Genomic DNA, 13,430 nt, shown 5'->3' on the forward strand with positions numbered 1-13,430 from the left:
AAAAACACGATTGCTTACAGTTTGCCTCTTAGTTTATTACCTTGCTTTAAGGACATACTCATTGTTGTTTTATACACTTATTTATCTTTACGTGCGTTTAGTTTGAAAATACTTTATCTTCTGAGAATACTGTAGTTCATTAGCATAGCTTGCAGCTAATGTGTTAAAGCATTCCTGAGTAACTTGATCAATTCCTTCAGCTATGTTATAGGCTTTAATATGACTGTAAAATTGGCTTTGGGAGCATTGGCCATCTTGTTTTTTTCAAGTAGACTGCAGTGATGGCCCCCAGCTAGACTGTTGATAGTTTTGTGCAGCACAGATTCCCCAGATACACTCAGCACTCAAATGAGAGGATGTGGTCAGATGTGGTAGCCGCTGTCTGATGCTCCTGTAGTAGAGCTGCTGGGCAGCTAATGAGGCTGCCATTGAAGTCCTTAATGTCTATGTAATGATACTCACTCACAGACTTCCTGCAGTGTTCACATGCTTTTTTGATTCTGGAATTGTGTCTGTATATGGTTCATTAATCAGATGCTAAGCATTTACTGCTATGCTAGTTGAGGAGGATTGGAAGTATACCATTAAAGTCCTTCAAAATGCTTAATAGCTTAGAATGAAAAGATACCATATTTTGGTAAAACTTAGCACCCATATCTATTTAAAATTCCTAGCAAAGTGTAATTAGAAATAAACTTAACTGTGATTTAAGGGGAAAAACACCTTCATGGTGGTGCATGCCTCCAGTTCCAGCTCTTGAGAAGCAGATGCAGCGGGATCTAGAGTTTACCACCAGGCTGGCCACACAGCAAGGAAGGCCAGCCTGACTATATTACCTTAAAATACTAAACCAAACCAAAATAAACAGAAAGCTTACTGTACTTTAAATATATTTATTTGGACCCCTGTGTCCTCTAGCCTTGTTTCCAGGCCCCTCGTGTTAGGATTACAGGTACAGTTCGCCATGGTGGCTACAGCAGACAGAATGTCATTTATACGTGGACTGCAGAGATGCCTCAGTGAGCAGAGTGCTTGTTGTGCAAGTGTGAGGACTTGAGTTTGGATGCTTCACACCCATGTAAAAGTGGTTATGACATACACCTGTAACCCCAGTGCTAGAGAGAGGAGTGGGCAGGTGACTCTCTGGGCTGGCTGGCCAGCCAGCCAGTCTTGGTTAACTCAAGAAATGTCTCAGTTAGTAAAGTGCTCGCTGGGTAAGCATTAGGACCAGAGTTTGGATCCACAGAAGCCAGTGGAAAAAGCTAGGTAGGTATGGTAGCCCTTCTGTAACCCAGTGCATGGGATTCCTGGAACCATCTAGACTAGCTCAGTTGGTGAGCTCTGGGTTCAGAGAGCTAGGAAGATACCGTAGACAATGGCCTCCACACACATGCATCCACATACACATATGCCCACACACCTGTATTTACAGATACATACATACAAAGAAATAAGGTGGAGAATGTTAGTGTCTCCATGTGCACATTGCCCCCACATCATTTATTACGTTCTAATAGACAAAAAGATAAAGGACAAATGATAGAGACATCAAACTTCAAAATTATTTTTGAAATGTTTTATTGCATTTTATTGTGTGTGTGTGTGCGTGCCACACATGGTACACATGTGGAGATCAGAGGATAACTTGCAGGTGTGAGTTCTCTCACCACCACATGGGACCATGCATTGAACTCAGGTCCTCAGGCATGATGGCAAACACCTTTGTTCACTGAGCCATTTCATTGGCTAGTTGTTCTAATAATATTACTCATTTAGCATTTCCTCTAAATTTATGTGTGGTTTTCAAAAAACAAAAGAGTATATAGTAAGTTCATATATTGTGAGGTCTAATACCAACTTCTGGTTGTTCATGAATAAAACTAGTTGGTTTTTGTTTGAATTCCTCTTTTTTTTAACCAAAGTTCTGATGACCTCTTGCGTGAATTTTTTTCTTTCATTTCTTGCTCTCTGCAGAATAGAAAGACTTGTGTTAGGACCTGTATAGAGGCGTGCACAGATATGTGCAGGCACACACTCCACTTTCCTTTTAAGACTTTGCTAGCTTCCTTTTTGTCTTTGTTTGTTTGTATTGTTGTTGTTGTTTTTTGTTGTTGTTGTTGTTATGTTTTTAGACCGGGCTGGTCTTTAACTCATGGAGATCTTCCTGCCTCTGCCTCTCAAGTGCTGGGATTAAAGGCATGGGTCACCACTGCCCTGCTGCCAGCTTCCTTTTAGCCAGATTGCTTTGCTTTTAGAAACTCTCATTTCCTCTTGCTCATACCTGAAGTATTTATCACATTTTACATGTTTGAGTGGATGAGTGACCTCAGTTCTTCATGCCTTAGAGTTTAAGGTCTTTCTCCAGGTGTCTTTTTCATCATTGGTGCAGAACCAAGAGTAATGCATAGGGTTTCTAGTAACATGATCAGTCTCATCTCCTTAGCCCCTGTTTCGCAGAATCCCTGTGACTTGCCATAAGGATCTGCATGGTGAAAATAATGTTGTTTGAGGCTTGTTTCATGAATCACAAATAGAATCCTCCTCTTTGGGATCACAGGACTTTAAGAGGAGGGGAATGAGAGGAGATCTCACAGGGAATGTGCCTTATAGATGAGATACAGATCAACATGGTGAGTGAGTTTGAAGGTGATTAATCTAGTAGTTCAGTTAGGATTAGAACATCAGTGGAAATTAGTCATTAAATAGTCATTAAACTTCTGATGTCCCTTTCTTACCAATGGCATCTTTGGAGAAACTGGATTGATGCTGAGATCTGTGCCTTAGTATTAGTGGCACTGTGAGGTCCAGTGGCTTGCGAGGCATGAGAGTCCCATGACCTGTCACAGCCTGTGCTCTGGAGTGTGTGTAGAAGTAGCCGGGATGAGCATGGCCTCTCACAGTCTCAGGGCTCATGATGAGTATCTTTCTCATTGCTGCCACAAAGGGCCTGACAGAAATGACCTAAGGAAGGTTAATTGTAACTCCTGGTTTTAATTGTGCACCGTTCTATCATCTCTGGGAGAGACAGTGCCTGTGAGGTGTTACATAGGAAGCAGAGCGCTCAGGCCAGAACCTTGGAAAGTTTCCCCGTAGTCACTGCTGGAAGAGTGCTGCGCTCACTGCATGCACAGCCAAACAGGTTAACTGGCTGACCTTCAGAGTCAGGCCAGAGAGCCCTCGAAGTGTTAGACTTGAGTTTGTCTATGTGTTTGGAAGGACTAGACTGAAAATTAGTAATTCACCTGTAAGATATAATAAGGTGTTCCTTATCCGAGAGAAAAGTCTTCACATGTGGGACCACTAGGACTTAACAGTCTTGATTGAGGGGGAGGGAGCGGCGGTGGGGTGGGTGGGTGGTGGGGGGATGGTATGGGGGATAGTGGACAGTGTCTTAACCTTGACTCAAGCTGTCCTGGAACTTGGCCAAGTTCACTTGGAATTTGTAATAATCCTTCTGTCTCAGCTTCTCAATTTTTAATTTAAATTTAAACTTTAATTTTCTTAAGTTTAGATTTTTTTTTTTATTTACTTTATTTTTTTTTTTTTATTCTTTCAAGACAGAGTTTCTCTGTGTAGTTTTGGTGCCTTTCCTGGAACTCACTCTGTAGCCCAGGCTGGCCTGGAACTCACAGAGAACCGCCTGCCTCTGCCTCCCGAGTGCTGGGATTAAAGGCGTGCGCCACCACCGCTGCCACCACCACCGCCCAGCCCGATATTTTTTTTTATTTTATGTGTTAAGTGTTTTGCCTGCATATATGTATGTGTACCATGTGTGTGCAGTGCCCATGGGGGCCAGAAGAGGGCATCAGAAGCCCTAGAATTGGGAGTTACAGGTTGTGAGCTACCATGTAGGTGCTGCAACAGAACTAACTGGTCCTCTACAAGAACAATACAGGTTCTTAACATTGAACCATTTTCCCAGCCCCAGTTTTTTAAAAAAAATATTTTTATTATACAGGGTTACATAAGGCTATTACATGCGTGTATACAGTGTACTTGCAGCTTGTTACGTCCCTCTTCCCCTCATCATCCTTCCATTAGTCCTTTGTTTTGTGAACAGTGTTGCTTCTATTTTTATGTTGTCAATACATAATGATTTTATGTTCCTATAAAATCTAGGACCTACAAATGAGAGGAAACATGCAATATTTGTCTTCCTAAGACTGGCTTAATGCATTTAACATGATGATCTCTACTGACTCAGTTCTCCTGCATCTGATGGAACTTCATCCTTTATGATTGCAGAAATACCATTGATATTCTTTCTGTCCATCCTCTGTTGTTGGACACCTAGATTGGTTCCATAATTTGGCTGCTGTGAGTCTCTGTTGTGTGGAACATGGGATCTTGGGTTGAATACTGAGAAGTAGTATACATAGCTGGGCCATAGAGTAGACCTATTTATAACTTTGAGAAACCTCCATGCTGATTTCCATCTGGCTTGGCGAATTTACACTCCCATCAGCAGTACAGAAGGGATTCCTTGTGTCTGCAGGTTCTCCGGCATCTACTGTCATTTGTTTTTAGATAACTGCATTCTGACTTAGTGAGAACCTCTGTTGTGTTTATTTGCATTTCTCTATAGCTGTTGATGTTGACAGGCGCTGAAATTTGAGGAGAATCCGCCATCACCATTACACCATGCCTGGCTAACAGTGCACACTAAAAGAGTTGTTACATGTATCTGTTTACTTTGTGTGGGCATGAGCATGCTCATGCTACAGGACCTGTGGATTCAGGGGACAACCTACTAGAATTATTTCCTTCTGCCATACAGGTCCTGGATATTAAATCAGATTGTCAGACGTGGTTAGTAGCAAGCTACTTTACTCTCTGAGCAAGCGGTCCTCAACCTTCCTAATGCTGTGACCCTTTACTACAGTTCCTCATGTTATGGTGACCGCCACCCATAAAATTATTTTCATTGCTACTTTATAACTGTAGTTTTACTACTGTTATGAATCATAATGCAAATGTCTGTGATTCCCGATGGTCTTAGGTGATTCCTGTGAAAGGGTAGTTCTACCTACCCCAAAGTGGTCTCGACGATCTTTAGGTTCAGAACGACTGCTCTGAGCGATCTCATTGACCCTTTTGGTGCTTTTGTCTTAGAGGATATACCAGAAATAAAACCTGGTTCGTAACACTATTGTTTTTCTAGAGCATCTCTAGTAAAAATAGAATATTTCTGGGAAAGTAAAATTTCATTTTTGTTACCAGCATTAAAAAAAGTGTGTATAAGTATTTTGCCTGTGCTGCTTGTATGCCTGGTGCCCATAGAAGCAGGGAGAAGACATCAGACCCTTTGAGTTACAGATGGCTATGAGCTTCTGTGTGGGTAGTGGTAGGTGCTGGGAATCTCATCTGGGTCCTCTGGAAGATCATCCCCGTGTTACCAGATTACCAGAATAAAAAAAAAAAGTTAAATATTCTAATTTATCATTTGTGTGTGTGTGTGTCATTCAAACAAACATGTAAAATAAAAATTTAATCATTTGAAAAATAGTTGTAAGGCATGCATACAATTACGTTTGAATTTCTAATCACATTAGTTTTAAGTTCTAGGATCTAGTTTTCACTGATAAACTTGTTAATCAGTGTTGTAATTTGTGTGTATAATAGAACCAATAAAATAGGTGGAGGGATGTGAACCACTACTCGTGTCTGTATGCTATGTGGAGTGCTAAGTTCTGAATTGGGCAAAGGCTATAGAAACTACTAGACTTCAGTTTTTAAGTCTTTCTGACCTTGTCGCTTCCTGGTATAGACAGTCATCAGTGGTGATCCAGTAACTACCCTGCTTCCGCATGTTCTCTTCTGGCTGTGTTGTGTAAAAATTAACAGAAGGAAGAAGATGCTTCTGGGGCTAGAGAGTGTATGGAACTTAGTAGTCCTAAGCTGAGTATTTACCAAGAAAGTACCATGCATGTAATTGATGAAAAGCATAGAATTGACAATTTTGTATTGTGTATAAAAATTTGTTTCATAATTCTTCCTTTTTCTTCTCTTTAAGGCTTCTCATTTCTTCTGGGGACTCTGGGCTTTGATCCAAGCCAAGTACTCCACAATTGAGTTTGATTTCCTTGGGTAAGATGATGTTGACTGGAGGTGCTATCTTTCTCTTCTTGGTTGAACTAGTGTGTAGAAATGACAGGAGCATCACATTCCTGTTCTCAGGAAGCACTCTGAAGGCCACATCCACTTAAGCCATGTGGAAGCTTCTAGGCTGGCAAGTGCTCAGCATAGGAAGTGTCCAGTAGGTGGCGCAGCAGGCTGAGTGTGCACATTGAAATCTTAAACTTCTGGAAGCAGCGGAGGGACTGAGTCAGCTCTGAGTTTTCCTTGTTCTTTCCTCACTAGGTATGCCGTTGTTCGTTTTAAGCAGTACTTTAAAATGAAGCCCGAGGTCACAGCACTAAAGATGCCTGAGTAAAGAAGAGGCCTCCTTGACTCCAGGAGCTGAGCAGTGCTTGTGGATGTTTCCTGAGAAATTCCAAAAGCCAAGATTTGTTAACACTCATTTAATTTGGTTATCTTGCTTTACAAATTATGCCTCTAAACAACCAATCTATTTTTAAATAGAATGACGTTAAAAATCTGCTTACTGTTGTGAGTATGCTGCAGGCTAGAGATTTGTCCATCAGCGGAAAGAGTGGAGCCAGCTTTAGCCTTTGGCAATACAGTCCATGTTACATGTGAATTATTTATTACAGATTTGACATGACTGACCGCTTTCATCTTTTCATTTGTTGGTTCAGTGTGTGCAATGAGAATGTTGTAGAAATCTTTTACAAGTTTTGTTAATGGGGTTAATTTTAGAAAAACATTCTTGTTCAGTGTAACCTTTGTAAAATGAATCATTTACTCTTGACATGGCAGTCACTGCCCCGGTAGTAACTTAGGGTGTTCTAGAGTTTTCTAGAGAAGTGCCCGTTGAGGAGGGAGCAAGGCAGTCACTGTCTCTAGGGGTATACTTTTTTGAATTGGAAATTGGAAATAATTTCTTTGAAGAATACAACTTAGAATTAAATTGTCTCTACATAGCCTGACAATATAAAATATATTTACTGTATAATCCTGGAATATAAGTATAACAATTTAATGTTAAAATCTGTATTAAGTCATGTTTTAAAATACTAGATAGGGTCATTTAAGGTAATAGTCTCAGTTTTTAGAATTTACCTATCAAATTGTTTCTAACCCAAAATTTTGTTTAACTTGACTCTGTTTTTCTTCATTAAATAATAGCTTATATTGTTAGTATTTGAAACAAACATACAGAGTTCATCATACTTGGAAGCAAGGAATATCATTTAGATGCTTTCTATTCAGATTCATTCCTTAGGTTGGTTTTCTGTCTGTAGAGTCAGCAAATGATTGCTTATACATGTAATTTCAGAGTAATATTGTTAAAGCAGTTAGAAGAATCAGTAAGGAACATTTAGGTAGGTCATTGAGCTTGAATACTTAAACTCTTAACAAATAAGGAAATGTGAATTAAATAGTAGTCGTGGTAGGAGGACTTGTTTATCTTGTTTTTTGTTAGTCTAGTTTTTATTTTTGTGTAGGTGGAAGAGGGAAGCAACTGTTATATGGAAGGAAGTTAGGTCTTTGAGGTAGACAAGAAGGCTTTAGTCTTTGAAGACTGGGCTTGAGCAGTCACGGCTAACTTAGATTAGGCAGACAGGCTTTGCACTTTGGTCACTTAAGTGCTTTTGTACAAAGTTGGCTCCATGGATCTGCTTCTGTAAAGTATGCAATGCAGATCTAAGACATCGTCTGGTATATTGTCCACATGACTTACGTTCTCAGACAAGTGCTTTAAAATACTTGGATTGTCTCATCGTGTTCAAAGCTAATAAACTAAGTAGGAACACTTAACAGCCATGGCCATTTGAGATGGTAAATTCTAGCCACTAAATAGACTCCTAAGTATGTGTCTCTAACAGTGTTAGACCTGGATTTGGTTTCTACCTCCCTAATGTTGTAATGTTCTTTTGTTTTTACGAACCACATTACTGTAAGATCATTACAATTCTGCCGACTTCCTTGAATGGAAACAAATAATGACTAGCTCTTTTCAATGTTAAAGCAAACCTACAGAAACTGGCTTAGTGGAATTTTCATTCGTGGTTGGAACATTGTCATAGAATGATAAAGATGTGAGCCTCCTGATTCTTTGCTTTCCTTCTCTGAAAATTCAAGAGTATGTGTCATGTGAAAACACTGGAGAACACAGTGTTTGCTAGTCTGTTCCTGTTCTTCCTTGAGAGTGCTTTGAATGGAGGCTCACCAGGCTGCGGCTGCTGGTGGACTGCGTAGCAGCCGGCCGAGAAACAGCTGCCGAAGACTCCTGTGGCAGCGAATGCAGCAGCAAGGCTTCCTGGGTCACCCTGCCAGCATGCAAGAGATCTTGGGAAAAGACTAGCCCATGTAAACTGTTGTCCCCATTCCGTGGCCAGATTTGGGTGCTCTGATGCGCCTGCTTCCCATACAGCTTTTGGGGATCATGGTGTAGACTATCAACAGGATTCAAAATGTCTTTCCTTTGTATTGACCATGTAAGGGATTCTAAAGAGGGTGCATTGGGACAGCTCTGAAGAGCATCCCTCTAAAATGTGTCCTGTGGCTTGCTAGGATATCAGTTGCCTTCTTTTGTTAAGCTAAGGAACTTGAATGCCTTACCTAATCACTCAACTGGTGGTAAGCTTATTTTGTAAATAGGAAAGTGAATGTTAGAAGTGGCATTCATGGATGTTCAATGTTAATCAATAGACCGTAGTGGCCTGGATGCTGTAACAAGCAAAATTCCTCATTTCTGCCCTCTACCCTGATCCTGTCTCCCTGGCACACCTGTATGATCTTGAACCTGACCAATGATATTTGATTTCCCTCCCTCTTCTAATTCTGCGCTACCACCATTTTCTGGAAATGAGATGTGGTGGCCACATATTACTGTTGACATGATCCGCCTGAGATCAACATGAGCACAAACCTCATCAACTAGGTCTGCCTGGAGTGTAAATAGGACAGTGTAAATAAGCAGCTGTAATTAGTGTGAGTTGTGTCCTGCATCCAAGAGTGTGTCATTCTGCATTCTCCTTTGTGGAAGTTTTTCTGTCATTAGATGATCCAGCCTGTTGATGTTTGGCTGGGAACAGTGCACACCTCTAGCTGTGCGGTGAGATAGCAAGAACTGGAAGGAAGGTTTATTTGGTTTAGTTAATGTTGGTATTTATTTATTTAGCCTCTCAGTGCCTAATAAGACTTTTCTCCAATTTTTACTTAGCTTTTAATTTCTTGTGGATTAGATTCTGGGAAGCAGTGAATTTGTAGAGCTCATTCTTTGAGTCACAATTTGAAGATAAAGGAAACTAAAAATATTATTTGGTGTTTGTAAACTGAAGTGTGGTCCCCTTTTCTATTTTTAGAGTTTGTTGACACTTTCAACAAAAACTTGAAAATCAATGTGAATGTAAATCCCATCCCTACAAGTCATAAGGCAAATGGCATCTCTTAGTTTGTCAGGTAGCTTCTCTGGAGTAGTTCAGTTTGGGATTGTGAGAAAAATGGTGTCTTTTGTGACAACCCCCACCCTCATGTTTGTTTTAACTTTATGAGTTTAGACTTTAGACTTAAAGAATTCCCCAAACACTCTAAAGAAACGTTAGAAACCTCTACTTTGAACAGTACTCAGTTCTCTGTATTAAGCAGAAGCCGCCTGTACCTCTTGATCTCACTAGCTGATGTATAAAGGGCAGTGTGTTGGGTTGATTTTTTTTTTTTCCCCTCTGACTTGCTTTTAAGCATTTTATACTGCATTCCAGAGTACTGTAGACTTAGCTCTTTTCCTATGAATCTGTCATCCTGTTGACAAAGTGGACAGTGCTTTGTCCCGGAGTTTTCCTAGTGGCAGCAGCCTGTGCTACCTCACACAGAAGTGAGCACAGGAGCCTCTTCAGTGTCTCTCACTTCAGGGCTGGTGGCTGTGGGTTTTCTTCGCCATCAGATTTCATGATGGCCTTTACTGTGAAGCTGAGCTCCATCTTCAGGCATGTTTCTGTTCTGAAAAACAAGATGAAGGATGATATGCTGCCTTTCCCCATAGTGATGGCAGTGTTAAATCTTGGGTTTGACAAATGACATCAGCTGATCCAGATAAAACATCCCTGTTTGAGGAACTTCAGCCCGTGTTTCTGTAAAAGAAAATACTTGAGGTTTTTGTATTACCTTGAATTCTTGCAGGCTAAATTCACTGACACGTTACAAAATGAGTTAGATTTGTTTGAATAGTTTTTATGCTGAAAATTTTCAATTTTGGCTCAATTTGATATGGGAAGAAACCCAAAGTATTTGGATTAGAAACAAATCTGATGCTTCACCCACAAGCACTTTAAACTCATGTGTTGGAGGCTTCTCTCCTGGACTGTGCGCTATGGTACCAACACATCTTTGTCCATTGTGCATTGTATGGCCTATGTACTTGCAAAAACACTCTTTTAAAACAGTTATAATTTTATCTCTCAGTTAAATTACCCATGTGGTAATTTGGATCCCATTAATATGTTAATAAAACACTAGATGCTTACAGAACTGAAACATCACATTGTCTTTTGACTAGTTTGTGAAAGTAGAGCAGGAAATTACAGGCTTCCTAGCGAGGAACTTTGAGAGCTGGGTTGAAACCCAGTGACACCTGCCGACCAGTGGAGGGACAGAGTACCTGCTCGCCATGCCTGCACTGTGGCATGCTGCTGCTTGTTTGTAGGTAGTGTTCATTGTCAGTAATCTAAAGTTGTCCTCTGTATTTACCTGTACTAAAGTAACTGTAAACTAATGGAACCTACAAGAACTTTTCTGTATTTAGGAGCTTTTGTACAGCAAGGTCAAATGTCCTGAATGAAGGAAGAAGACATGATGTTACCCATACACAAGGGAAAAAAGCTGAAATGAGTTAACTGTTGTTGCGTTAGCTGTCTGTTGAATTGGGAAGCTGTGGCATAGATCTTAAATTTGTGTTTCTCAAATGTGAATTGTAGTCTAATGCTGCTTTGTATAGACTGTAAGTGCTATGGATAGTCTCAGCACTGAACATGCATCGATACCTCGCAGATGAATGCAGCTTTTGTCCTAGGTTTCCCTATGCCTCAGCCAGGGTCTGAGTGCCAGAGAACTTGCTCATCTGTTTGCTAGCGAGATACTTCCTGCTTTTTCCTTTGTTGTTACATATCTTTATGTTTGAATTTGAAGTTTTACTACTGTTAATTTAAGTAAAATTTGTTCCGTGGATAAAATGGCATTGCCGGTGAAGTCAACAGCCTCATTCATGTAGCTGCTGAAGTGACATTTGTGTTCTGTGTTCATGAACTTGCAATGAAGCCGTGTTTCTGTTAAGATACAAAGTGCGGCTTAGGCTTTATTTCTGTTTAATAAGGCTTTCTACCATTGATTAAATGAAGGAATGTATCTTTTTGAAGAGATTTATATTCTGTAAATAAACCTTGGTTGTAACAATAAAGTTGAGTTCTAACTATAATGTGTCCATGTTGTTCATACTCAATTTAGAAATTGTCTCTTGTAGAATATGGAAATATAAGACTTTAAAGGATTGGAGCTTAGTGGTGATTGTTTGCCTAGCAAGTGCCCTGTCTTAAGTTTGATCCCTCACACTAGAGGAAAAACAAAGGTTTTCCAGAGTCAGTAATAAGGACTGGGGAGTGGTCTGCTTAGGAGAGTAGTTACTGGGCAATCATGAGGCCTGGAGTTTGGATCCCAGTACCCACATAAGGCAGGTGCTCCACACACACCTGTAACCCCTGCTCCCGGGGGCTTGCTGGCTCTCAGCCTAGCCAAGAAAATGTGAGCCCAGGTTCAAAGGAACAGGTGAAGGATGACAGGATACCTCTGGCTTCCTCATGCAGACATTCACCCACATATGTTGTATGTGTAATTTTGTTTTCTTTTTTAAAAAGGTATGTAAATGTATATGTGGGACAATTTAAGTTTTTCATTGTGTTACTGTTCTGTTGCTATGATAATATACCACAGCCAGAAAGCAACCTCAGAATTTAGTCTTACAGTTCCTGAGGGATAGACATTCACATAGGAATGCATGGTGGAGGTAGAAGGTGGAAGCTTGGCTGATCACCTTTTCCTTCCTTCCTTCCTTCCTTCCTTCCTTCCTTCCTTCCTTCCTTCCTTCCTTCCCTCCTTCCCTCCTTCCCTCCTTCCCTCCTTCCCTCCTTCCCTCCTTCCCTCCTTGTTTGTTTTTTAAGACAGGGTTTCTCTGTGTAGCCTGGCTGTCCCTGGAACTCTCTCTTGCAGACCAGGCTGGCCTCGAACTCTGGGATCAACCTTCCTTTGTCTCTGCCTCCCGGGTGCTGGGATTAAAGGTATGCACCACTATCGCCCACCAGGCTGATCATATTTCAACCACATAGAAAGAGTGTTGGAAGTGGGGTGAGGCTATACACTCAAAGCCCACTCAGTGATATACTTCTTCCTGCAAGCCTTTACTAAATGTTCCTTAATCTTTCCAGATAGCCTCCAGCTGGACAGTGTTCAGACACATGAGTATGTGGAGGGAAATAGCTCATTCAAACCACCACCTGCCTACTCTGGTTTGCAGTATGCTGTGGAAACATTTTGAAATCTGCTTTTGGAAGTTTAGTTGGAGATGTGTGCCTCCACCATCCCTACGTGATACTGGATATTAAACCCGCACTTCGAGTGCTACACAAACTCTGCCAACTGAGCCACACCCCTAGCCTCTGGGATATCTGCTGCTCATTGTCTCCACCTGTGGTGGTTTGAATGTAACTGGCCCCCATAATCTGATAGGGAGTGGCACTATTAGGAGGTGTGGCTTTGTTGGAGTGGGTATGGCCTTGTTGGAGGAAGTGTGTCACTGTGGGAGTGGGCTTTGAAGTTTCTTATGTTCGGGATACCACCCACTGTCACAGTTGACTTCCTGTTGTCAGCAAGATTAGCACTCTCAGCTCCAGCACCACATCTGTCTGCGTGCTGCCATGTTCCCCCATCATGATAAAGGACTGACTCTCTGAAACTATAAGCAAGCCACTCCAGTTAAGTGGTTTTTTTTTTTATGAGTTGCCATGATCATGGTCTCTTCACAGCAATAGAATACTAAGACACCAACAGACTAATTTTAAAAGTTGTACCCAAACGACTTGGGAAGTTTCACTTTCAGAAAGCCATCTTTCTGCTTAGCCAATTGTGCTTCTGTCCCCTTTCCCTGCCTCACTGCAGTACCCCTTGGGCACCTCTTAGGGTACTTACTCATCGTTACAGTTCTCTGCTTTAGGGATCTGTCTTTTGTGGTACCCATGCTCCCTAGCAAGATGATCGTTATTTCTCCAGTCTCAAAACATTACAGTACTTCGAGGTACACGATAAACTTTTCACTTCCC

The 13,430-nt window shown here is 41.1% G+C and overlaps 1 protein-coding gene across 1 annotated transcript in view; it reads left to right on the forward strand.

Annotated features, from left to right (window-relative positions):
• The window catches only part of Etnk1 (ethanolamine kinase 1), a 44,850-nt gene extending 33,314 nt beyond the window's left edge, over positions 1–11,536 (forward strand). Inside the window, exons 7-8 of the mRNA XM_059258772.1 lie at positions 6,014–6,087; positions 6,361–11,536. Coding sequence (XP_059114755.1) covers positions 6,014–6,087; positions 6,361–6,433 — 147 coding nt within the window. The 3' untranslated portion in view covers positions 6,434–11,536. The remainder of the gene's footprint in view (positions 1–6,013; positions 6,088–6,360) is intronic.
• Positions 11,537–13,430: the final 1,894 nt, after the last annotated feature.

This window comes from Peromyscus eremicus, chromosome 3 (genome assembly GCF_949786415.1).
Source record: "Peromyscus eremicus chromosome 3, PerEre_H2_v1, whole genome shotgun sequence".
In the NCBI taxonomy this organism is placed as follows: Eukaryota; Metazoa; Chordata; class Mammalia; order Rodentia; family Cricetidae; genus Peromyscus; species Peromyscus eremicus.